The 23,224-nt window shown below is 35.6% G+C and overlaps 8 protein-coding genes across 12 annotated transcripts; 5 read left to right on the plus strand and 3 right to left on the minus strand.

Annotated features, from left to right (window-relative positions):
* The first annotated feature begins 19 nt into the window (after positions 1-19).
* On the plus strand, positions 20-1,971 carry LOC117217459 (type 1 phosphatidylinositol 4,5-bisphosphate 4-phosphatase). Its single transcript, XM_033465079.2, has 6 exons — positions 20-246; positions 322-506; positions 581-790; positions 851-991; positions 1,080-1,134; positions 1,204-1,971. Exons 1-6 carry the CDS (start codon positions 162-164, stop codon positions 1,287-1,289), a joined length of 762 nt encoding a protein of 253 aa, XP_033320970.1. The 5' UTR covers positions 20-161; the 3' UTR covers positions 1,290-1,971.
* A 150-nt stretch (positions 1,972-2,121) lies between these two features.
* On the plus strand, positions 2,122-3,044 carry LOC117217461 (chromosome transmission fidelity protein 8 homolog). The gene is made up of 2 exons (XM_033465083.2): positions 2,122-2,530; positions 2,600-3,044. The coding sequence occupies exons 1-2, from the start codon at positions 2,511-2,513 to the stop codon at positions 2,928-2,930; spliced, it is 351 nt and encodes a 116-aa protein (XP_033320974.1). The 5' UTR covers positions 2,122-2,510; the 3' UTR covers positions 2,931-3,044.
* Positions 2,973-3,698, minus strand: SmF (small ribonucleoprotein particle protein SmF). Its single transcript, XM_033465086.2, has 2 exons — positions 3,593-3,698; positions 2,973-3,345 (listed from the first exon to the last, which is right to left on the minus strand). The coding sequence occupies exon 2, from the start codon at positions 3,325-3,327 to the stop codon at positions 3,058-3,060; it is 270 nt and encodes an 89-aa protein (XP_033320977.1). The 5' UTR covers positions 3,328-3,345; positions 3,593-3,698; the 3' UTR covers positions 2,973-3,057.
* Positions 3,699-3,820: 122 nt separating this feature from the next.
* On the plus strand, positions 3,821-5,168 carry LOC117217462 (leukocyte receptor cluster member 1 homolog). Its single transcript, XM_033465084.2, has 3 exons — positions 3,821-3,959; positions 4,039-4,138; positions 4,199-5,168. Exons 1-3 carry the CDS (start codon positions 3,937-3,939, stop codon positions 4,994-4,996), a joined length of 921 nt encoding a protein of 306 aa, XP_033320975.1. The 5' UTR covers positions 3,821-3,936; the 3' UTR covers positions 4,997-5,168.
* Positions 4,865-9,885, plus strand: LOC117217486 (uncharacterized). 5 transcript variants are annotated; one of them, XM_076525767.1, is made up of 9 exons: positions 4,928-5,004; positions 5,390-5,425; positions 6,083-6,726; positions 6,796-6,903; positions 6,971-7,176; positions 7,239-7,414; positions 7,492-7,944; positions 8,262-8,468; positions 8,527-9,885. In XM_076525767.1, exons 3-9 carry the CDS (start codon positions 6,154-6,156, stop codon positions 8,889-8,891), a joined length of 2,088 nt encoding a protein of 695 aa, XP_076381882.1. In that variant the 5' UTR covers positions 4,928-5,004; positions 5,390-5,425; positions 6,083-6,153; the 3' UTR covers positions 8,892-9,885. The 5 variants fall into 5 exon arrangements, with proteins under 5 accessions (XP_076381883.1, XP_076381882.1, XP_076381885.1 ...); XM_076525770.1 differs by lacking the exon at positions 4,928-5,004 and having other exon boundaries at positions 5,309-5,425; positions 6,083-6,208; positions 6,305-6,726; XM_076525768.1 differs by lacking the exon at positions 5,390-5,425 and having other exon boundaries at positions 4,865-5,004.
* Tgs1 (Trimethylguanosine synthase 1) lies at positions 9,613-15,152 on the minus strand. Its single transcript, XM_033465087.2, has 8 exons — positions 14,640-15,152; positions 13,718-13,853; positions 11,794-13,577; positions 11,482-11,728; positions 10,806-11,406; positions 10,545-10,676; positions 10,186-10,484; positions 9,613-10,104 (listed from the first exon to the last, which is right to left on the minus strand). Exons 1-8 carry the CDS (start codon positions 14,747-14,749, stop codon positions 9,994-9,996), a joined length of 3,420 nt encoding a protein of 1,139 aa, XP_033320978.2. The 5' UTR covers positions 14,750-15,152; the 3' UTR covers positions 9,613-9,993.
* A 179-nt stretch (positions 15,153-15,331) lies between these two features.
* Positions 15,332-18,885, plus strand: LOC117217465 (lethal (2) k01209). The gene is made up of 10 exons (XM_033465089.2): positions 15,332-15,523; positions 15,588-15,718; positions 16,180-16,350; positions 16,420-16,526; positions 16,616-16,786; positions 16,861-16,932; positions 17,045-17,296; positions 17,366-17,575; positions 17,706-17,891; positions 17,951-18,885. The coding sequence occupies exons 1-10, from the start codon at positions 15,471-15,473 to the stop codon at positions 18,266-18,268; spliced, it is 1,671 nt and encodes a 556-aa protein (XP_033320980.2). The 5' UTR covers positions 15,332-15,470; the 3' UTR covers positions 18,269-18,885.
* On the minus strand, positions 18,427-22,741 carry LOC117217466 (uncharacterized). Its single transcript, XM_033465090.2, has 12 exons — positions 22,380-22,741; positions 22,219-22,296; positions 22,065-22,159; positions 21,908-21,982; positions 21,685-21,831; positions 21,546-21,621; positions 21,288-21,475; positions 20,356-20,500; positions 20,020-20,235; positions 19,623-19,741; positions 19,089-19,224; positions 18,427-18,808 (listed from the first exon to the last, which is right to left on the minus strand). Exons 1-12 carry the CDS (start codon positions 22,680-22,682, stop codon positions 18,491-18,493), a joined length of 1,896 nt encoding a protein of 631 aa, XP_033320981.2. The 5' UTR covers positions 22,683-22,741; the 3' UTR covers positions 18,427-18,490.
* Positions 22,742-23,224: the final 483 nt, after the last annotated feature.

Below are 23,224 nucleotides of genomic sequence, written 5' to 3' on the forward strand. Positions count from 1 at the left end.
TGCGGCTTGTATCCGCTTAGTGAAACGGTTGCTGTTCTAGAAACAGACAAAGCCGCGGAGGGTGTCAGAAAAATTTGTATTTTGTCATCCTTGTCATCGGTGCACCGGGAGTACTGTCAAACACTACTTTAAATAAATTGTTGGGCGATTAACGGCTCGACATGGTAGAGGGCAAGGAGGGCGAGCGACAGCCGTTATTAAGAAGGGAGCATGATAATTACAGTTCACATAGTTCTGAGTTCTTAGGTAAATAATCATTTTCCTCTTGGCTTGTATTGACTAAATTGTTTAATCCGATTGCTTGTTTATAATATCTTTCAGATGAAAGCCTAGTGACGGTTAATACTGTGTCCCCAATTGGTCCCAATGAATTACCTCCACCCTATGAATCACTTAGTGGAAATGGTCTGCCTATGGTTACATGTAGAGTTTGTCAAGCTATGATAGATATATCTGGTAAAAGAGATCAACATGTTGTCAAATGTTGTCGATGCAACGAGGCTACAGTAGGTTTAAGAATAATTTTCCTAGTGCTACAAATATACATACAAAAACTAAAGATGTTAATTATTTTTTGTAGCCTATAAGAAACGCACCACCGGGAAAGAAATATGTTCGTTGTCCATGTAATTGTTTGTTAATATGTAAAAGCTCCTCACAACGTATTGCATGTCCAAGACCAAATTGTAAACGTATTATTAATCTCGCTCCAAGTCCAATTACACCACCTGTTTTATGTTTGCCTGGAATGTGTAGAGTATGCTGTGCTCACTGTCATGATACATTCTTGGTAAGTAGCTTATGCAAATCTGACATCTATCTGAATTTTAATGTATACTCTACTCCTTAGTTTAACACGTTAAACAATGCGTTGGCTCGATGTCCACATTGCCGAAAGATATCTTCCGTTGGACCAGACTTTGCTAGAGGTCGAGCTATTGCATTTTTAATTGTTGGAATCATAGCCTTAATAGTTGCGATAGCTGTGACTGTAAGTCTTTGTCAGACAAGTATAATTTACAAATGGATACTTAATTTGTACTCTAAATTATAATTAATTGTTGTCATGTTTTCTTCAGGTTGGAACATATATGTATGCGAAAACTCATGGTGGAATTTATGTGGTTTATGTCGGCAAGTATTATCAAGCAATTCTAATGTAAAAAATTATGAATAACTCTAGACAAATTTATACCATTTCAGGTGCATTTTTAGCAGCACTTTTGTGCCTGGGACGCAGCATTTATTATTTCACAATGAAAATTAGTTTGATAGAAGGTCCTATGTAGTCCTCTAAATGACAATCAGCAGTTAATTCTTTGAAACCGATTCCTTTAACATCTATGTCGTATAATAATATATTTAGATCAAATGTTTATAGTAATGACAAAAAACATACAAGTCCTGCTAAGATCTAACTGGTAGATATAAACATTCTTATACACGTATATGCGGGTTTGTATTGTAACATCGCTCACTTACAAATATTCTCGCATATGCATATACGAATATACGTGTTACGGACGAAGAGAACGTGTGTCCGGTATACGACACTCTCTCATATAAAGTAATCTACCTAGAATTGCTAGATGGAAATGGGGATGTTCATTTTAAACAAAAAGGATTGTTCCTCTGCACTTTTATGTATAAAAGCACAGGACCAATGCAACAGCCCCATGGACTTGTTTTCATATTTGAAGAAAAATATACTATATATGCTTTCTACATCTACAGTAAACATATAAAATGCACATAGGTATAAATGTAAGTAAATAAAAAAAGAACACATGAATACTATTCCAATCATAAACAGCTATACATACAATTATATAAATTGCGTTTCTAACACTGTACTTGCGATGTCGTTAAAGGATTTTTTATAAATCAGTATCACTTTAAAGACATTTTTGGATTTATGTATTATTTGACATGCAAGTAAAATTATATATAAAATACAGATATTGAATGTTATCTTGTATTTTATTACCAGACACTACTGCATGATCCAAATTATTTAATTGTTTCCCCCCTTGAAACTATAAATAAAATAATTGTATTAAATTATAATTATCAAAATTCGAGATATTTATATAAATAATTATAAGAAAAATTTTGAATATATCATTTGTGTTTATTTTTAAAAAATCCTTGTTCATCAATATATATATATATGTATATGTAAGAAGATCAGCTACAAAATACAGACTGAATCACACCATTGATGAAATAACTATTAAATAAATACTTTTTCAAATGGTGTCAATCCGTTTGCTGAACTTCCCTGAATTAACATATACATATGTACCAGCAGTTGTTCTGAAAAAGAAATTAGAAGTCTGAAGAAAATACTTGCAGTGATATCTGTGGCATAAAACCTAAACTGCTAACGGGAAAGGTGTTGTAGCTAGAGTCCTCTGGTGACAAATACCAGAGTTACAGATCCAAACTTGCTTTGCGTATTCGACTTAAGTTTATCTTTTAGGACATCATTTGCCGCCAAAACCAGCAAGATGATTATACCAATTAAAAGGTATTTCTATATTTATTAAGATGGTGAAACGCTTTTCGGATAATATATAAGTTTCTAATAATTTTACAGAGACGGCGAACTTGAAGAATGGGCAATCGTTGAATTACAAGGCGATTTAAAATTCGATTCTGCAAATACTACAAATAAATATATCGCAGATCTTCATTTTACAAATTCTGGTACACCAATATTAATAATTGGTATTCACGTATTACACGGAAAAGAAGTTGCGCTTCCAAAACCATTTGCTGTTTTAGAAAAAAAAGCTAATGGAACCAGTATAGAGACAGATGAATCTGAAGTAAAAACTGAGTATATTGTAAAGGCCATTGTGAAAAAGAAATTAATTTTTAGATCAAGACCAAAACCTATTATAACTAATGTTCCAAAACGTATTTAAATCTGATTCAAGTATAGCATCAACAAAACAAATCTTAACAAATTTAGAAAAGCATTGTACTTTTATTTCATTGTCATCTTAACTTAAGAATAAAATATGATAACTTAAATTGAATTATGAGTATAGATTAATCTTTCATTTCTCCTTCTTCATCTTCTTCTTCCACACCTCGTATGTACATAACATTATTACACCTGATTAAAACTTCGCCGAGATTGCCAGTACAATTTCCATCTATATGTTCCTCTGTGTTGGCTAATTGCAAATTCATATATCCATCAACAGATACAAGGTAGCCTTTGTATTCATGACCCCATTTTAGTTTTACCATCACTGGTTTTCCAGTCAAACCATTTAGAAATGGTTTTGGATTTATTGGCATTGTCGCAGCCATCATGTAAATTTATTTAGCACTCTGCAAAAGATAATTTCATTAATTTTATAGCACAACAGCATAAAAAAGATTAATTTTGCACTAGATAATCAATTCAATTGATTTAAATAATCAATAAAAAAGATGTAACTGCAATGTATGGTTATAATATATAATTAGAATAAAGGTTAGGTGTTCAAATCATCATGATTTGATCGAAATTAAATATCCTGTTAACGTGAGATTACATGCTTAATTTCTATTTGCAGTATGAACTGTTATTACTTACACGAATAAACGATAAATATTAAAATATCTTCGAAATCTTATAAAGTGTGCTGAAACTTAACCGCTCTGTTTTGAAGCGTTAGCAACTGCGTTATGAATGGCTGCCACTACAACAAAATAACCAACAGTTGTCAAATATTCGTAATACGTAGAATTTCTAAGGATTGTTCCATACATACAATACGACTGCAGTTGATTAAACTACATATATATAAATAATATACTTTTCATTCCTCGAACATTTTCGATCAAATTTAGCATAAAAAATCGTAGTTATCCAACCGAACACGTTTTTCAATAAGGAATTTATATCTTTCAGAAGAACTAACTTACATTTCCTTAAACATGAATATTCTTCCAAAGAAAAGGTAGGATTAAATTATTTGTATAAATGTTTAAATTGTACTGCTCTAAAATACTAAATTTTATGTAAATGGTGTTCATTAGGTGGCATGTACGAACAAAAGAAAATATTGCTCGTGTGCGTAAAGATGAAGCAAAAGCTGCAGAAGAAGAAAGAATCAAACAAGAAAGGGCTCAAAAAGCAGTAAGTATATATCAGTATTAAGATAAAATATGATTATTATTTGTTATTGATTTGTTCTAGGAAACTGAAGCAAGGATTAATTTTCTAAGAGAAGTAGCCAGGTCAAAATACGATGGACGAGAAGACTCATCTAAACTTGAAGAAGCATCTACTTCCAAATTGGAACATGTTAATTTCTTTGCTGATCTTGAGGAAGGAAAAATTGACTATAATAAGCCTAATGCAGAACACGAGAAAGAAAAGAAAGAGGAAAAAGAAAAATATGAAAAGCAGATTGGCTACCTTACCTATCTTGGACAAGATACTAATGAGGCAACAGGTAAAAAAAATTGGTATGAGGAGTTGCCTAAAATAATTACAGAGAGTGAAAAGCATATAGAAGTACAATCAAAAAAGAAAGTTTTATATGATCCAATACATGATATTAGAAAATATTTGAATATTATGGGAGCTGATTCTGCAAAGAAGTCATTGAAAACAGAGTCAATTCCTATAAAAAGGGTAAAAGAGGAATTAGAAGATAGTGATTCAGATCATAAAAGTAGATCATCAAAGAAACATAAACATAAAAAATCTAAAAAACATAAAAAAGATAAGCACCACGATAAAGTAGTAATTCAAGAAAAACCAAGTATGGATATAGAAAAATTAAGAGCAGCAAGATTGTTGAGAGAACAGAGTGAGAAATTAAGAACAGAAGCATTGTTGGCTAAAATAAGAGGAGATCCGGTACCAGTAGTGGCTCCTGAAACTCCTCCTAAACCTGCTATCAAACAGAAGTATAATTCACAATTCTTTCCTGAAATTGCCAGGCAAAATGCTGAAAGGACTCCTAATGTACATTCATTGAAGAATTAGTGTAAAGTGTAAGTTGATCTTTATTTTATAAATGTGTAGTATTTAAGGCTACTTAAACGTTCAAAGATTACGATTATTATAATTATGTAAGCATCCACCTGTGTACAGAGTATTTGTGTTCTCGGTTCAAGTACTGACAATAAAACATTGATGAATCAGTTTTTAAATACAAGATTCCTAAAGTAATTCTATCTTATAAGTACAATACAATACACAAATAAATCAATGGTCGAAATTTGCATTTTTTTTTTAATTGTCAAATGAACTGTATGGTACTTCTTGCGAATGGTTTGATTACGCTAGATTTCGTAGTATCACGTGACGCAAGATGGTGGAATATCACGGATCTCATGGATAACGCTTTAAAATTTAACGTTTATGTCATTTTTTCAGTATTCTTATTCATCACTTGACTGAAATTTTTTAGTCGTAAGTAAAATTCTTTTCTTTTCTAACAGTGTATTAAGCATTGTACTTCTCTCTTGAAAGTATCGTTTGAAATCTCGAACCAGACGCTTACAACGCGCGAGTTTGCATTCGCTAAATATGATTTTCGAATTTGAACATCTGTGAATGTGCTTGATCGTCAAAAGATGACAGTGTATAAGAAATTCTCTTTCGTTTGACGGAAATGTAAAGGCTTTGCTTCTAACATGATTGAGAAAATGACATTTTTAAGTCATGCTACTGATCGACCTTAAGATAACCTCTTCGTTAATTTATACGAATACCGCCGTTTTGAAATATGATTCCGAGTAATTTTTCTATTGCATAGCCTTTATAAGGATACTCACCTCTGGCATGCTTCATAAAATATTTTAGTTGTAAATATAATTTAGTGTGAGAAGAGATTGAGATTGTTTAGTTTAGTGGCTTACAATATGACATGTTATATACAGTTAATAACTGTACGAGAATGTGTTTCTAAACATTTTCAGTATATAATACAAATCCTGTTTTATTATTAACACGTTAAAATTCAATCAGTGACAATGTTCAAAATATCCACTTAGTAGAGTAAATAAAATTTCACATCTTTTTATTATTGATAAAATTCTGTAATAATTCTATGTATTTACATTTCAGACAAAATGTTACTTTTAATTTGAATATGAAACGATTCTATAGACATGAGTTAATTAAATATTATTATCACAATGAATGAAGAAACAGGCATTGAAGATTCTTCATATTTAAGTTACGAAATAAATGGTACTAGATACATTCTACAAACAGTATCAGATCCAGCTATTGATTTAATAAAAACTATATCTAGTAATGAAGAGCAAACTGCAATTAATATTACAGATGAAACTCAAACAGAAAAAGAGGAAGAATCAGTTTCTTTAGTTTGCTTAGATGGACAAGTTTATGCATTTCAAAATGGAGAGTTGCAGGAATTAGATTTCAGTCAAGTCATAGATCAAAATGAACAACAAGAAAAAACAGTTTTATTATCTAAAGATATTGATAATTGTGAAGCTCAGTACATTGCTAATGAAGATTTAGTAATTAGAAACATTGACGAACAATCTCAGGAACAATATGAAGTTGTTATGGGACAAAATGAGAAGAATTTCATTGTGGAGAAGCAGAATGTAAATGCTAATGATTTTGTGGAAGTTGTAACAGCATTCAAGTGTAAAATATGTACTTATACAACTCAAGACAAAACACAATTATTACAGCATTTTCAAAAAACACATGTAAATCCAAAAGTCGATGTTGAAGTAGGTTTTTCAATTATTCTTTACATTTATGCAATGTCAACAGTGATAGTTCAATGACTATGTTTTCAGATAAAAGAAGAATTTAAAAATACAGATGAAGTAAAACTGTTGTATATGTGTGGAGAATGCTCTAATTGTTTTCCTTCCATAGAAGATTGTAAAGAACACATGATAAATGTAATTATACAAAACGTTTTACTATAAGAAAATTTAGTTCTCATAATCACGAGTTAACAAATTTTAGGATCATCAATTAACAGATACAGGTTCTAATAAAGGTGGCAAAGAAAATATAACGGATGATTCAAAAGATTCTGTTTTACTTGATGAGTGTATGGGACAGAGTGCTGAAAATAATGATATAAAACGTCAAGTAAAAATTCAGAAACCTTTAAGTTCTGAGTATATGCTCAATAAAAAAATGATTGAATTGATGGAAAGAAATATAAAGTAAGTGAACTATTAAACTGTTTAGACTGCGTATTTCTACTTAATTAACATTTTATTTTAAGATGCTCATACCGAGGATGCCCTTACAAATTTGCTACAGAGGAAACAATGCAACAACATGCTCTTTGTCATACAGAATCCCAAAGTGGTACAGCATTTAAATGTACTATGTGTCGAGATTTGAAATTTACTAAATGGAGACAGTGTAGCTTACATTTATGGAAAAAACATCAAATTGGTTAGCATTATGTGTCAATATTTAAAAAAATAACAGTTTTAAAAGACATTGTATCTAAAAGAAAATTTCTTTGTTAGATATAGGTCTGTTTACTTGTAAAATATGTAAAGCATACAAAAGCGCAACGATGGTGAAGCTCTTGACTCATATGAGGGTGCACAGCGAGACACGAGAATATGAGTGTTCCGAATGTGGTAAATGTTTTAAACAAGCCAGCCAGTTGCGTAATCATAGAGTAATGCACTTGGATCGTAAGACACTAGAAGTAACGCGTTGGTATACCTCAAAAAAATGCGACATGTGTGGAAAGACCTACGCAAACTCTAAATGCCTGAAAAGCCACATTCAAGCAGTGCATTCGAAGTTGCGGCCATATGTTTGTAATGTTTGTGGGCATTCTAGTGCTAGGAAAGCAATGTTACAAATGCATTTGCGTCAGCATACAGGTGACAAACCCTTTAGCTGCGACCTTTGTGAATATAAGACAGGAGACCATAACACGTTGCGTCGTCATATCATGCAACACACGGGTATACTTTTATAACACTATAAATAAGTAAATACGGGTATCCCTCACTTAACGTCTATTAAAATCATTAGTAGGTTCTGATAATATGTACTCCGAAGGTATCCAAGAATTAATGGTACAAGAAGAGATAGATGAAACAAATTTGGTTGAAATAGTATCTGAGATCAACCAAATTAATTCAGAGTTGAAGATTGAAAATTTTATTATCCTATGCTTTGTACCAGATCTTTGTTTCGAATAGCATCTATTATACGAGAAATACCTGTATTAAATAATATAAGTATGCATTTATATTATATATGCAAATAATTATTACAGGATTCAGACCTTACAAATGTCCTCACTGTTCTTATACTGCAATACAAAGTAGTAGTTACAAAAATCATTTGAAATCCAGGCATCCTCTGTTATCTGGTTTATTCACGTGTGATTTATGTCCATTTAAAACTGTGAAAAATGAAAGTTACATGCAACATGTTAGAGATCATGAAAAAGGATTAATCAAAACGAGCATGCAGAAGAAAGGTATAGTCCAAAGTTAAATCTAATTGCCATCATAGGTATTAATTCTTGTTTTCTTTAGATGGTGAAAATGTTGAAGTTTTTCCCGGTAATATAGCAGCGGCACAATTGATTTATAGTTGTTTAGGAGCCTTCTCGAAAGTTGGCGATACTTTAGAAGCGAATTTAATGTCTTCCTCAACGTCTGCGGACGGTACATCACAAACGATTACAATACAAATACCGTCGAAACACCTTGAAGGTTCACTGCCAACGAGAGAAAATGGAACAAAAAATAATTCGACGATAGAACAAGAAGATGAGGAAACGATGCATTGTTTCTTGAAAATTCCAAGAGAAGAAGAAGAAAGTATAGATACCGGAGGTATAACTATTCCAGCAGAACCCGAGGAATCGGGTGCAACAACAATTAATGTGGATACGTGAAAATATAAGAAGCTAAATTGTCGAGAAAGAATACTTCTATACTTTTGGAAATGACAGAAATTTTAGACGTCGAATGTAAATGAAGAAATGCTAGTCACGCGTTACTTAGATGATACAAATTAACTTGTTTCTTTTTTGATAGAAAAAATCTAGATCTAATGTTTTAATTTAAAAAAAAAATACTAATTGTGATACTATTTTTGAAATTCTATATCGTATTTGCGACGAAACTACTAATATTCCAATTCTATTTGAAAAAAAGATAGAGTAAATTTTTTATGTTACTATATAAAGAAACAAAAATGTATTAAAACCTTTAATTACATGATAGCATCAGTTATTTCAGAATCGTAAAGTCAAAACTTATTTTGTCTCCAAATAACTTTTTACGAATCGAAAATGTTTAATTTTGTAGTTGTTTTTATATTATTTTTATTCAAATTATAAACATAGATTGTTATATACTAGAATACTTTTAATACTTTGAATGTATTTATTGATAATTAATAGTAAATCAGTAGAAGTGTACATAAAAATTGTAAAATAATAGTGTGGAAACCATTGTAAAATGTAAATTACAATATTTCGTGTGATTCGTAGTAAGATTAAAATAATATTTTACACGATGGACGAAAAGAGAAATGTTCTGGTATTTTCTGACTTATTTAGCCATCAGGTAAAAATAACACTTATCATTAGTATGGAAGAATGAATTTAAGGATTTCCAAGAGTGTTCATATATTAACTGTTGAACTCCACAAATATGTTCTCACAAATTCAGTTTCCTATATCAATTTGCTTAAGTGTACAAATTTCGTGAATAGTAACTGATTGATCTATAAACATATTATTCATACAAAAAATCCAATAGAAAGATTTTAAAAATATATTGGTAAATTATAGTATACAACTGATGTCGTTTTTATATGCATTTTGTAAGAAGGTGTTAAGTGAAAATAAAAGATACTGCTTCTCTCGGAGTAGCCTAAGCAAATTGATACGAGTTATTATTTACAGCTAGTGATCCAAGAAATGTGAGAAGCGTTTTTTCTTTTTCAAGCAACCGACGGGATCTTCTCACAAATTACACATCGTATCACAACTAATAGTCTCTGGGCAGTTCGCCATAATAAGCCATTAATGCTATTAACTTCTTGTCAAGAAAGTGTTGCTCCACTTCTATACCACCACCTACTCCGGCTAACATGGCAATCTGCAATTTATACATAACATAAGAAGATTATTAATATAAAATACATTATAGACATACAAATATTCTGGCTTCGCAAATTACCTGCATAGTATCTACATTTCTAGGTAGAAAGTAGGCCACATGATCTGTGATTTTTTTTGCTATTTCAAATATTTTTATTCCACCAATAGGATGCATAATGTTACTGAGATCAAAAATTTCATTCTTAATATACTCAGGTCCTCCCCATGGAGGACTTAAGAATACAACATCTGCAACTAGCTTTGGTGCAAGTTGAAGAAAATCTCCAACAATAAATTCTATTCTGTCATCAACGCCATAGACTCGCGCGTTGTTTCGAGCAAGTTCAATTTTAGCAGGATCTATGTCGATTGCCAGTACTGAAAAATCATATAAATGTATCAATTTAGTCCAATAACATTAAATATATATAGACGTACCTCTTTCACACGCAAAAGCAAACTGAATGGCATTTCCACCTGCGCCACAAAATGCATCGATGATAGTATCACATCTGCACCTTTCAGCTATATACTCTGCAACTTTCTCCGGAGTTACAGAGTACCAACTCTCTGGAATAAAGGTTGCAATATAAACATTTTAAATATAAAACAAACATTAATGAATCACTTGAATAATTTTGTTTACATTTTTGAATGGTAAAATTTTCAGTATTTGATATAAAGAATCGAAAGACATACCGTGATCCAATTTAATGCCTTGATCAAATTTGCTGAACAGGCGATACCTTTTTAACCAATATTTCATTAAAGTCTTGTCATTTGCTATTTCTACTGGTAGACTTATATTTCTTTTACATTGCTTCCTTCGCTTCTTTTTTTGAGTTTTCTTTACGTTATCTTCATCGGACAATTCCATAGTCTGTATTTCGTTGTGATTACATTTTTCATCTACATCCATGTTAACGTTTGCTGGATCGACTTTTTCATAATCTTTTGCGGTCTGGTTTTCTAATGTACATTTAGCAGAAATGCTTTCATCTTGGTCAAAATATACATTGTTATCCTCTTCGATACTTTTAAAAACATCATCTTGTTTGTCAGATACGTTCCACGAGTCACTCGCATCGTCAATCTGTCTTTTATCTGCTCCTGATTCTATCGAACTTGTGCTCGGTTTACTAAATACAAGTCGTCTCGTCTGCAGCTTTGTATTAAGACTAGGATTGCACTCTTCATCAGAACTTGATGTGAATTGTGCTTTATAGGAACCATCTTCAGGAGGCTGTAAATCTGTTTCTGACGATGACAAAGCTGGACAATACGATAAATAATGTTTTACCTGAAGCATTCAGAATAAAAGCATTATTTTTGTGTAAATACTATTGTATTAGATATTATTTAAAATCCAATTTACTTTATCTATAGTATTAGTGATTTCCATTCCGTTATCGTCAAAGTAAATATGCTTGTTTGTATGCTTGGGCCCATAAAACTTCATTTTCAATTGCCTATTTTGTGATCTAATATTTTTCTTTCTATAAACTACTTCCCCTTGTAATTTTAATTCCTTGTGGTTTTCGTTGAAAGCATAACCCATTAATGAAAATGCCTTCTTCACTGTCTCTAAACGTTCCTCTCCATCATCACAGTCAATCTCATGGCTAAAAAGGAATAAAATAATTTTCATTACTATGAGATTATTTCAATATAACAATGAATACACTACCTTCTTTTCAAGGTTACAGGTTTATCTTCGTGGGGCTTATCGCCATCTCCTTCGTTAGAATAATTTCGTTTAATACTATTATTGCTATCACCGTGATTACGAATAATTGCACTATTATCGTTTTGTGTAACCGCAGACTGATCATTTTTTTTATCTCCAGAAGAGCTTACGTTCTTATTGCCTTCTTTATTTTTACGTTCTTTGCCATCACTGTCATCCGATTTGGTTATCAAATTTTGTACGAATATTCCTACAGACTCCATAATTAATCTTTTCTTTCTTGTCTTTTCTCGTTTGCAATACGTAAAATTCTTGTTAGACACATTAATTTTATTAATTGTATCTGTTTCCGTCAAATCCTGATCCACACTCCCATCGCTTTCTACATTCTTGTGCTGTTCGCAAAAACAGTCGACACTTGGATTAGAATGTTCCGTTTTATAAATTGCTATGAATAATTCATAGTGTTTGTGGTACTCTATTTGAAAATTTTCCTTCCACAAATGTTGCCAGTACCTATCATTGTCTTCTGGTGTATATTCATGATCCTGCTCGGAACTAGTGCTCGTTATATTGCTTTCAATGGAACTAGTTACAGAACTGATGAGACTAGATGAATGCATAGAGATAGAGTCGCAGCTAGAACTAGTAAGGGTCATTTTTGTAACATTGGTCATAGAATCTGATGTTGCGTTCGTCTTAGCTATCGACTCGTTAATAGAATCGCATCTCGTTAAAAGTCTTTCGTTTTCTGCGTTGGACTGTTGATTGTAGCTTTCTTCTAAACTAAACGGACTCAACGGATTCCAGCCTTCTCCAGTTTCAGGCGGAGTTTCAAGACTTGTTATTCTTCTCCTATTTTCTTCCGCATCTCTATCATTGATCTCCTGCTTGTTCAGATCGTCGAATGAAAAATTAACGCTGTACGTATCCTTCGCTTTAATTTCATTACCGTCTGTACTATTATGTTTGCTAAATATTCCTTCAAAATTTGAGCGTCCAAGTTCGCAATTTCTGTGCGCTTGACTAGGAAAACATGTGTTCTGTTCCGAATACTTTTCTATAGTCTCTTTCGTTTCTACTCTCTCATCTCCTATTAAGTGAGCACTTTGTTGCAAGTATTCTGGATTTATATAATCTGCATATTTTCCGATCCATGACGACCAAATTAATTGTTCACCATTCTCCGACCAATACTTATCCCATGCAATGTCCATTGAACTCTTATTTTGTTGATACATAGAATACGGATAAGCTTGAGAATTATCACTGAACGTATTTGAAACATTTTTGCTATAAGTCTGTGCATCATTTTTCGAAGTGTTTTGTATTTCTGAATCATGATCTCCCAAAATAAATGATGGGCTTTTTATATGAAATTTCTTTTCGGTACAATTGGAGGGATTAATACTTAAAACTTTAATGTTTTCTGCAAGATGATGATCCGATGAGTGAATGTCTGTTAATTCGGATTCGAATTCTATATGCTTGACTTCCCGAGTCTCTGGTAATACATTCACTTTCTCAAATCCATCTTCCAGTTCAGTCTCTGTAGTTTGAAAAGTCTTTCCATAAGATGCCAAAAGGTTTTGTATACTTTTGGCCTCATGTTGATCATGATATTCAGATAGGTCTGCCCCAGAATCTGATTGATGCAATCCTAATTTGTGAGTAAGGGAATGCGTGGCAGGACGATGAGCAGAGTCACGAACGGAGTCATGTTCATCTGTGGAATAATTGTTGTCCGTGTGTGATGCACTGCAGTAACAGCTCACTGGTTCTTCCTAATTTCAAGGAAGGAAAAATATGTGCTTGTTGAAATATAGATATAACATATACAAATATGTACACACCATATATATGCTATATAGTCAGATTAAATGGAATTAGTTAAACACATTAGTCTGAAAAAAGACAATCTTACATCATGCTTCTCAATGGATTGTGCTTCTATAGTAGACCTTTTATGAAGATGTAACATTTCCCCAACACAATCAGCCTCAACATCTTCACCTGCACTTGCATCTTCTAAAGCAACGACAGAATATATTTCTGGATTTCTAAAAGACAAGAAAATAAAAAGTCATATCATAAATATTTAAAAAGAAACAAAAACGGGAATAAAACATTTATAGCAATCTTGTAAAACTCTGTAGGTTGTTAAATAATAGAAAGTTTGAGTTTTCTATAACAAGATTTTATAAAAACAGTTTACATAAATATTTTTTTGACAATAATGATTAATTGTTGATTTCGGTATAAAGTTATATTGAAATGTTTGATTCAAGTTTTCTAATGACAGCTTCTAATGATCTAATCAGGATATATAAATGTATATTACAAAAGTTATTATATTTTCCATTTGCAATATTTGAAAATGTTTCAAGTAGATCTAATTAAATAACTCCACATTTCATGTGCAGATTTAACAAGATTCTGTAGCCTGCTCGTTGTATTTGCTAACTTTCACGTAGTGTATTGTATGTGTTTTCAGTAATATCCTCTACAATCGGAAAAAAGAACAAAGAAACGGGTTTATTAGTGTTTTATTGGTACAAAGAATAACATTTAAACGAGTAGGCAATATATGTATTCGTTGTTACTAAAGATATCATTTATTTCGATGAAGAAAAATATATATATTTTTTTAAATGTAACAAAAAATATATCGTGACCCTAGGTAGTTGAGTGGGTGTCAAGGTTAGGTCATGTGTCACATCACTGATCGATAAACGTTAAGATTTTTTCTTTCACAGGGGGAATTAAATTAGTACAAAAACTGAATGAAACAACGAACTTGCGACAATAAAAGAAACATCGAGTACATGCATTGCGGTTGTATTTACCGAATAAATATTCTGCTGCAAAGACAATAAATGTAATTAACAGGGTCAGAGAACTCTGTCTGTTCCCCGATGTAGACGTTGGCCAATGGTTCCCAGTAAGGGTCGTTCATGCCGGAAAATCTCTTTAATTCCTTACTCCTTTGAGAATCGTCACAACATCCACATGTCTCGCGCTCAGATTTTTACAACTCCCCCCACGTAAAAACAATCCGCCATTTCTTCAATAGCACACCATCGCGAAGTTGTCTGTGGTTATCATTGAGTTTAATGGTTGATCGATAACTATCGATATTTAATTCATACATTTCAAAAGTGCTACAATTGTTTTTTTCTTATTACAATAATGAAAGAGAGTACAAGAGTGTTCACACCCGGATTTTCGATGCGCCAAATTCTGCACAAACCAGATGCTATAAATTGCAGGGATCTGACACGTTTGGTTCCACCTTAGCACGGTTTAGAATCTTCACTTCCACGTTAGCATGGCTACGAACCCAAAAGTTTCACCACCTGATTTCCAACTCAACTAATACCTCGTTTGTTTTTATGCAAAGAATGAATAAGACTGTAGTCTGTGTTTACACCTCGTCTGTGTACTTCTCTTCTCTCTGCGATATAATTAAGAAATTTGTACGCAGGAAGTGTCAATCAGTTTAGGACACCAACGGTAGATAGCATCACATGTCGCTTTGCACATTGTCGTCATTTGTCTTCGCTGTTTGTGTTGAATTGGTATCGGGCAGTATCGGACGCACGAGGGTGAACAGCACTGCGAAAAAAGCTTCATCCGCGTGGGTCCGTATCGTAGTTTCCCATTTTCCATTGAGGAATATGGCAGCCAAAATGAATTATTTCGATCCGCCGAGTTCCGCGAGTTCCGAAAGGTGAGCGATACTTAACTTGTCAGTTCTTTTTTCAATAACAAACTGTTGGATTCTTGTTATTTAGCGAGGATGGAGAGGTTTGTTTAGGCGATCGGGAAATAAGCCTCGTTGATGATCTCAGCGAAGATGCTGAACATTATAAACGCTCTGACATCGGTACAGCAACGCCGCAGTCTCCCCGGCCGCCTTCCACGGGTAAAATAATCCAATCATTCATTTCCTCTGATCATCAATAATTTTCAAATATATTATTGCGATGTCCCGTTTTCACTTTCTTGCAAGTGTTGGTGTTTAATTGATATGTATGTTTGTAATTACATCTATGATATGCCAATTTACAGAGCCAGTTTGGAGTACCTGTATCTGGCAGATAGGATGCAGTTGGCGCAATGAAGTAGAAACCTTGTGCAATTTAAGGATGAAATCTAAGATTCCTAAAAGTATTATTCCTGGCTACCTTTATTCCTTCTTATTTTCCTAATTTCCTTATCAATGCTATCTCTGACTCTGTTCAATAATTTATGAGATTTGAAGGATTGGTTCATAGCTTTTCTAAGAATTAAATTAGATATAATCTTGTTCTTCTACCTTCTAATTCTTTGGTAGATTATGTCTGCATGCTTTAATGTAAGTTGAGAAATATTTTATAACGACAGGTTCTCAAATTTCACCAAGGTCGCGGAGACAACGAACTACTAGCTTGTCTCAGTCTAGCAAGAAGACTTCCGCCGAATCCATCCTTAGAAGTAAGACAAGAACAATATACACAGCAGGTAGACCACCATGGTACAACTCGGCTGGGCAGCAAGTAGAACCGTTTGTAATAGGTTGGTAGTATTTATATGATGTATGTATCTTTTAAAGGATGCTTGAAATTAAAAATTGCCTCATGTTAGGAATCTGTGGAGGCAGTGCATCTGGCAAAACCACAGTTGCAACAAAAATTATAGAATCTTTGGATGTACCGTGGGTAACATTACTCAGCATGGATTCATTTTACAAAGTACAGGAAGCTGTCATTCCTTATGGAAAAAGTTACATTAATTAATACTTACTATAGATAAATGTTGTCATCATTTATTGTTGTTGCAGGTATTGAATGAAAAGCAACATGAAATGGCTGAACGTAATGAGTACAATTTTGATCATCCAGATGCTTTTGACTTCGAGCTCCTTAAAACAACATTGCAACGTTTAAAGGAAGGCAGAATGGTGGAAGTTCCTATTTATAATTTTGTAACACATTCTAGAGAAAGTAGAACAGTAAGTAGACATTTACAAACGCGTAAGATTTAGTATTGAATTTGTACTAAATCTATCGAATTTTTGTGTCAAAGAAAACAATGTATGGTGCCAACGTAATTATATTTGAGGGAATATTGACATTCTATGATGTCAATGTTTTAAAGGTAAGTTATCGCATTGCCAGGAGAGCATGATGACAGAAGTGACGAGCCTGCAAAGGTACGAGGACAAACAGAATAAAAATTACTACTGTTCCGCTTTCTTTGATTGGTCAAGATGTGCGACGTCAAGGTATTCGTTGATACCGATGCTGATGTAAGGCTTGCAAGGCGATTACGGAGGGATATATCCCAAAGAGGAAGGGATTTAGTGGGCGTTTTGAAGCAGTACAGCACAATGGTGCAACCAGCTTTTTACTATTACATAGCGCCGTCAATGGTTCACGCGGACATTATTGTGCCGCGTGGCGGAGACAATGAGGTTGCGATAGAATTGATAGTACAACATATACACACTCAACTGCAGCTCGTAAGATCGATTGTTTCCTAAAGAGCCACTCTTTTTATCGTTTTTAACTACAATTGCTTCTTATTCTAGAGAGGTTTCAAACTCAGAGAAAAGTTAGCACATTCATATATTGGTCAACCATTGCCATCTTCCCTCTACATGCTTCCGGATACACCACAAATTAAGGGTCTGCATACCTTTATAAGAAATAAGGAAACCTACAGAGATGAATTCATATTTTATTCAAAGCGTTTAATACGCTTGGTCATTGAATATGCGTTATCTCTATTGCCCTTTGAGGTTTGTATTATCCAAGTATAATTACTAAACATATAGCAAGATAAATTGCTGTTGTTGTGGAAGTATGGGCAAAAGGATTGCGGACGACAGCGATGGAACAATAACGATATAATGTGCTGTCTGTTCAAAGGATGTAACGATAGAAACACCTCAAGGAGTGCTATATCAAGGGAAACGTGGTGCTACGGATAAAATATGCGGTGTATCCATTCTGCGAGCTGGTGAGACCATGGAGCAAGCTGTTAGGGATGTTTGTAAGGATATTAGAATAGGGAAGATACTTATACAAACGAACCAGCAGACCGGAGAGCCCGAGGTACTTATATTTTCTTATCTTATCTCGATGTGTTATAAAGATGTTGATACATGTTACAGCTGTACTACCTTCGATTACCAAAGGATATAAAAGACTACAAAGTAATATTGATGGACGCGACGGTGGCGACAGGTGCTGCTGCCATCATGGCTATCAGAGTTCTCTTAGACCACGATGTAGCCGAAGAAAATGTGTTGCTGGTATCATTACTTATGGCAGAATCTGGTGTGCACTCGGTTGCCTACGCCTTTCCACATGTTAAAATCGTCACGTCCGCCTTGGATCCTGTGGTGAACGAGAAATTCTATGTTCTACCCGGTATCGGCAACTTCGGCGATCGGTACTTCGGAACTGAACCATCCTTAATTGAGAATTAAGGCAACTTAAGGCGATTTAAGTTCTCCGGTTATCGTTACTTAATCCGTTTTACAAAATGAACGCCGTCGTTTCGAATATAATTTATAAACTTTATGTTACGGGATGTGTGCATATGTACCGTTTATGTCTTGTGTCTATATGTGTTTGTACAAATTAGTTCGGTGATTGGATCGTATATTTATTATTTTTAACAGCGATTTTACATAGCGAATTAGGCATTATCAAAGTGGCGTCGTGTCAACGTTAGAACGGACATCGCCATTTTCAGCCGCGGTAACGTTGCTGCGTAATTGTTTGTAACCGCGGGCACTTGTCCGACGGGAACGCCGCCAAGAATCCAAATTTCCGGCAGTGATGTCGCTCGGCTGATTCAAAAGATGCGTGATCAGTCGATCTAACGCTGCCAAGTCCTCGCTCGTGTTACCAGAATTTCCTAAACTGTCCGGTGGTCGAAAACTGTCCGAGATGATTCCTTCAGTGTGTCCAATATTTGTAATGTCACTCGCACCGCTGACTTGGAGTCCCAATTTTGGAGTAAACTGTACCGAATCATGATATTGTTTTAATTTCGTATACACCTTGTTGAAAATAAAAGATTTACCCTGTTGGTGTTAAACAGCTTATTACTTGGTGCTGAGGTTTTCAGTATTAAACATTTGATATTGTTCTCGAAGAGTCAACAATAGTATCGTTCTTCTCTTGTAACACTACACTACTATACTCTTCTAGTAGCGAATGTAACGGGTAGTTTTTCAAAATCGAGATGGGACGATTTGAATTTTGAGTGTCTGCTTCGGGTTTCAAAATAATTATAGTTACCTGTTCAGGACCGTGTTGACCGTAACTTATTCTCTGTACTTTGCGAAAGGTCTCGTCGTTGATGGCTTCGCGGACTGCTTTGTTCAGCGTTTGCTCCAGCGCCCGTTGTTTGGTTTTACTCAAACCGTCATAGTAGCTACATGAAATATAACTTTCTTGTTCATCCGATCGAAATCTCGAAGTCGTACAATTTGAACGTTATCATAATTCAGTTCCAAAATTATTATAAGCCGCTCAGACAAGCAGCAACTTGTGCAGAACTTTGACATAAAAAATCGCCAAATTCTTACAGGGTGCGACGAAATATCGGAGCTAAAATTACAAATATCCTGTACTAGTCTTGCTCTAGTCTTGCAGTACTATATATTGTATTAGTCTTGTTCTGTTTCGTTAGTTTACTAAAAAAAACACGCGTCTACATTATTTCAGGGCACCGTGTAAAACAATCTGGGAACTCGCGTCGAGCTAAAACGGACCGAACGCGAAATTTAATCTAGCTACGGTAGAAGCGATATCAAGGTTAATTTCAGTCACCTCGAATCCAGGGAGCTGTTATCTCGTGAAATATTCTTATCACGGACCAGCCGGATGTCGTGTTCCCAGAATCGGCGTAATTCCGGCGTGGACGTGTACGGGGCAGCGACTTCCTTAATCTGCGGGAAAACCGCGAGTCGGTAATCGGTCTGAGAGGAACGGTGGATTATTCAGTGCGCCGGAGCGAAATGGAAAAGAAGCATTACAGAGATTGAACTCGTTCATGGGCAGGCATTACCGGCAGTAGCCGTTTGCGTAATGACGCGGCGATACCAAGTTCTAACATTATAGTGAGAAATTACGTAGCATGATTCTCGCTATCTCGCGCGGTGTGGTGGATGGAGAGATCCTGATCTCGTGGGCGGGACGGCCGGTCGACTGTCGTGACCTTACTCACCTTCAGAACTATTATCGCGGTGATAAAGATACATATCACGTTGATAAATGTCAAGCACGCGCTGATTATGCCGTTGCAGAAGAACTCGACCGGCAGATAGTCCGTGTACACGTAGGTGTAGGACGTGTTGTAATCCGTGTAAGACTCGCCCTTTATGTGCGGTATTTTAACCGGCCGATAGATCAGCCATATGCACCCCAGTGCCCAGAACAAGCCCTGCGAAAATTTCTCTTATCGTACCAAGGCGAGCACGGCGGTTGTAAAAACTTTACGACTTCTTATAGATTAGTTGGTTGGCGCGACTATTATTTCTGTGACTTATTACGCCTCACTCACGCAATTCACCACGGGGGGTAGCAGGGAAGCCGATATGGCGACTCCAATCAGAGGTCCATTGCTTCCTTGTAATAGAGCCACGGCGACACCGGTGCCAGACGGAAGAGCCCATAACACACCCATCCACAGAGACCTGTAATTGCCCCTGCGGGAAGTATGTTCGGTTGTAGACTTCACTTCCTTCAATATTTTAATCAAGGATCGGAATAAACGGGGATCTTTCGTCTTTAACCGTTTGAGTCCCAAGCAGCGCGATTCAGATCTTGTGTCGCGGATCAAACTTTAGTGACGCACGTACATCGCACAGCTGCTTTTTCTCATTTTCTTTCTTTTTGTTTTGTTTGTCAATCTTGATGAACGCTATCGCGCCACTTGGTTCTTTTCGCGATCAATTAAGACAAGCGCTATTACGCTGTTCACCACTTTTCGACCGTGTTTTCTGAACAACCCCTGGGACTCAAACGGTTAAAGAACTTTACTTATACTCTCGTCCCTGTTAACACCATGCCGTCCGTAGATCTTAGATATGATTCTTTTGTTTGACGCCGGCATGATAGCTTGGAAATTTTAGATTAAAAAAAGAATTTCGAAGATGGCGGTAATATAAATTCCTAAAATTAAGATTAGTCATCCAAGTGTTTTTGTACTTAATTCTTAGTTAAATAAGCACAATGCTATAAATTAGTTTGCTGCCTTTTAACACCTAAGAAATATAGTTCAAATGTTATTTCAGTTTTTTAAAATGGCACCAAAGTGGTACCACCGGCATACAACAGATAGTTTTTGTATGACACCAGCGTGGTGCCACCGGACGGCATAGTGTTAAGAACCTATCTATTCATTTTTCATCATCCAAAGCCAAGCACGAGTAAACTTTAACCCGCATAAATAAATATCCGGAATATCGATTTAACGAAAAACAAGGAAGTTACCTAGCTTTCATCTCATCGGTCGGCCAGTCACCGTACCCCCAAGGCATCTCGGTGGTACCCAGGAGTAGACCGAATATGAAACCAAAGAGCATAGATAGAAATATGCCCAGCAATAAACTCTTGATTCCGATAAATTGGAGATTCCTGTCCGCTATAATAGTGCCAAAGGTTACCGACATCACGGGACCCTTGAAACGATCGCAGACATGAATACTTTGCTGCGAAACAACTTTGAAATCGGGCAGGATGAAACGTTACCATTAACGGAGACACCAACATGGCGGCGACGACGTTTGTCGCGCTATTCTCGACGAGACCCAGGGCCGCGAGACAACTGTAACGAATCGCGAGGATAATCGTCATCCACGGTGAAGCTGAAAAATTTGATAGTTCTTACTCCGCCGTGAGCACCAGCAACACGTAATCGAAAGTCAAGTCTCCTCCGCTGCGGACGCCGTCCACGACTTGTTTCACCGTCAATTTTGATCGTATCGACTCCACGAAAGCTTTCCAAGCGTTCTTCCTATCCTCCGATTCCTTCCGCCTGAAAGTTTAAATTGCAATTTTCTGTATCAGTCCGGCGATGGTTGTGTCAAGTAATTCGGCTTGCCGACGGTGACCTTCGTGCGAGATCGTCCTTAACGGTGGAACCAACGCTGCTGATGCCGCTGTACGTGCACTGCGTCGGAATCACACTGGGAATCGTTTAAAATTGGATCAGGACGTTTAGTGAAAATATTGCGTGGCTTGTTTCGGAGCAATGCTGGGATAAGTCACCTTACTATGGAGTTCATCTTCACGCCGATCCCCATCTCCGTGAGACAGTGCAGGCAGTTCTCGCATGATTCTCCAGCGGGGACCGGAAATATCACCTTCGCACGAAGACGAACGATATTTAATCGGAAAGAATAACGACGAACTATTTTCTTACCTCGTAGTACATGTCCTCTTTGTCCTTGCACCAAACTATATGCTGAACTTTCAACTTCTTCAGAAGCTCCTCCAAAACCTTGGACGAACATAGACGCGTTTTAGTAAATGCTTTCGGCGACAATGCCAGCTAAAATGGTACCGTATCGTTGGTGCTATTACCGTTTCCATCGAGACGAAGACAGGGTACCTTCCATGCAGACCGGAAGTGTCGTATCCCCGAGCTCGAAGGTACCTTTTGCCGCCGAAGCCAATATCAACACCATCCGCGTCATCGTCGTCGGCGAGCGTCAACAGTTGCGTTTTCGTTTTCGTTTCTCTGAGACGCACGTTGACTTTCGGCACGTCCACGGCTTTCTCCGATTTTTCATCCCTCCTTCCGCGTTTCAACGGCACCCCGAAGATTAATTGATGCTCGTAGCTGGTTGTCGGTATGCAAACTAGAAACACCACGCCGCCTGGCATTCTATTCTCAGGGGATTAATCGGTCTGGATCACCGATCTCACGGTTTCGCGATCTAAATCGTCACTCCGCTCGGACGGAGCCTCGAATAGATCTTCCGAGGTATCAAATTTGAATTAGCAGACCGCTAATCGCTTTACTGTGCCGTACTTAATTGACGGGACTTCGCCGTCGCGTCAGGTGATACTTTTCGTGCTTTTTACCGCACTCCGAGAGTCGTCGGTGAACTTTGATTTCGATGTTGAAGTTTCGTTGATTGTCTCGAATTCAAAGTAATTCATTAAAAACCTCCAATTTTCTCAGGGCAATCAATTTTCCGACAAGATTTCAAATTTTTCTGCAAATCTAAGTGAACATATCGTATAGCACGATTTTTTTTTATTAAAAATTCATTGATTCCATTGATATGTTTATTAATAGAAGAAATCAAATCGGTCAAAATGACTGGTTTCCGATTTTTTCTTTCGCGATGAGAAATTTCGACGAGAAATTTTTGGATAAACTGTTTTATTCCAGTCTTGCCATTGTTATAAAACAATATATG

This window comes from Megalopta genalis, chromosome 12 (genome assembly GCF_051020955.1).
Source record: "Megalopta genalis isolate 19385.01 chromosome 12, iyMegGena1_principal, whole genome shotgun sequence".
NCBI classification, from domain to species: domain Eukaryota; kingdom Metazoa; phylum Arthropoda; class Insecta; order Hymenoptera; family Halictidae; genus Megalopta; species Megalopta genalis.

Excerpts from the sequence above, each read along its gene's own strand:
- LOC117217465 (XM_033465089.2), top strand. The coding sequence starts at position 15,471 with ATGGCAGCCAAAATGAATTATTTCGATCCGCCGAGTTCCGCGAGTTCC. Across the intron at positions 15,524-15,587 it reads AGTTCCGCGAGTTCCGAAAG|CGAGGATGGAGAGGTTTGTT; the intron begins GTGAGCGATACT and ends CTTGTTATTTAG. Across the intron at positions 17,576-17,705 it reads TATCTCTATTGCCCTTTGAG|GATGTAACGATAGAAACACC; the intron begins GTTTGTATTATC and ends GTCTGTTCAAAG.
- LOC117217461 (XM_033465083.2), top strand. The coding sequence starts at position 2,511 with ATGATTATACCAATTAAAAG. Across the intron at positions 2,531-2,599 it reads ATGATTATACCAATTAAAAG|AGACGGCGAACTTGAAGAAT; the intron begins GTATTTCTATAT and ends ATAATTTTACAG.
- LOC117217459 (XM_033465079.2), top strand. The coding sequence starts at position 162 with ATGGTAGAGGGCAAGGAGGGCGAGCGACAGCCGTTATTAAGAAGGGAG. Across the intron at positions 507-580 it reads GTCGATGCAACGAGGCTACA|CCTATAAGAAACGCACCACC; the intron begins GTAGGTTTAAGA and ends TATTTTTTGTAG. Across the intron at positions 992-1,079 it reads TAGTTGCGATAGCTGTGACT|GTTGGAACATATATGTATGC; the intron begins GTAAGTCTTTGT and ends TGTTTTCTTCAG.
- SmF (XM_033465086.2), bottom strand. The coding sequence starts at position 3,327 with ATGATGGCTGCGACAATGCCAATAAATCCAAAACCATTTCTAAATGGT.
- LOC117217462 (XM_033465084.2), top strand. The coding sequence starts at position 3,937 with ATGAATATTCTTCCAAAGAAAAG. Across the intron at positions 3,960-4,038 it reads AATATTCTTCCAAAGAAAAG|GTGGCATGTACGAACAAAAG; the intron begins GTAGGATTAAAT and ends GGTGTTCATTAG. Across the intron at positions 4,139-4,198 it reads AAGAAAGGGCTCAAAAAGCA|GAAACTGAAGCAAGGATTAA; the intron begins GTAAGTATATAT and ends GATTTGTTCTAG.
- Tgs1 (XM_033465087.2), bottom strand. The coding sequence starts at position 14,749 with ATGAACGACCCTTACTGGGAACCATTGGCCAACGTCTACATCGGGGAA. Across the intron at positions 13,854-14,639 it reads TGCAGCAGAATATTTATTCG|AAATCCAGAAATATATTCTG; the intron begins GTAAATACAACC and ends CTTGTCTTTTAG. Across the intron at positions 11,407-11,481 it reads TCACTAATACTATAGATAAA|GTAAAACATTATTTATCGTA; the intron begins GTAAATTGGATT and ends TGAATGCTTCAG.
- LOC117217466 (XM_033465090.2), bottom strand. The coding sequence starts at position 22,682 with ATGCCAGGCGGCGTGGTGTTTCTAGTTTGCATACCGACAACCAGCTAC. Across the intron at positions 22,297-22,379 it reads TCTTCGTCTCGATGGAAACG|GTTTTGGAGGAGCTTCTGAA; the intron begins GTAATAGCACCA and ends TGTTCGTCCAAG. Across the intron at positions 19,225-19,622 it reads AACAGCTCCCTGGATTCGAG|CTACTATGACGGTTTGAGTA; the intron begins GTGACTGAAATT and ends TATTTCATGTAG.
- LOC117217486 (XM_076525768.1), top strand. The coding sequence starts at position 6,154 with ATGAATGAAGAAACAGGCATTGAAGATTCTTCATATTTAAGTTACGAA. Across the intron at positions 6,904-6,970 it reads GTAAAGAACACATGATAAAT|GATCATCAATTAACAGATAC; the intron begins GTAATTATACAA and ends AACAAATTTTAG. Across the intron at positions 7,945-8,261 it reads TCATATCATGCAACACACGG|GATTCAGACCTTACAAATGT; the intron begins GTATACTTTTAT and ends TAATTATTACAG.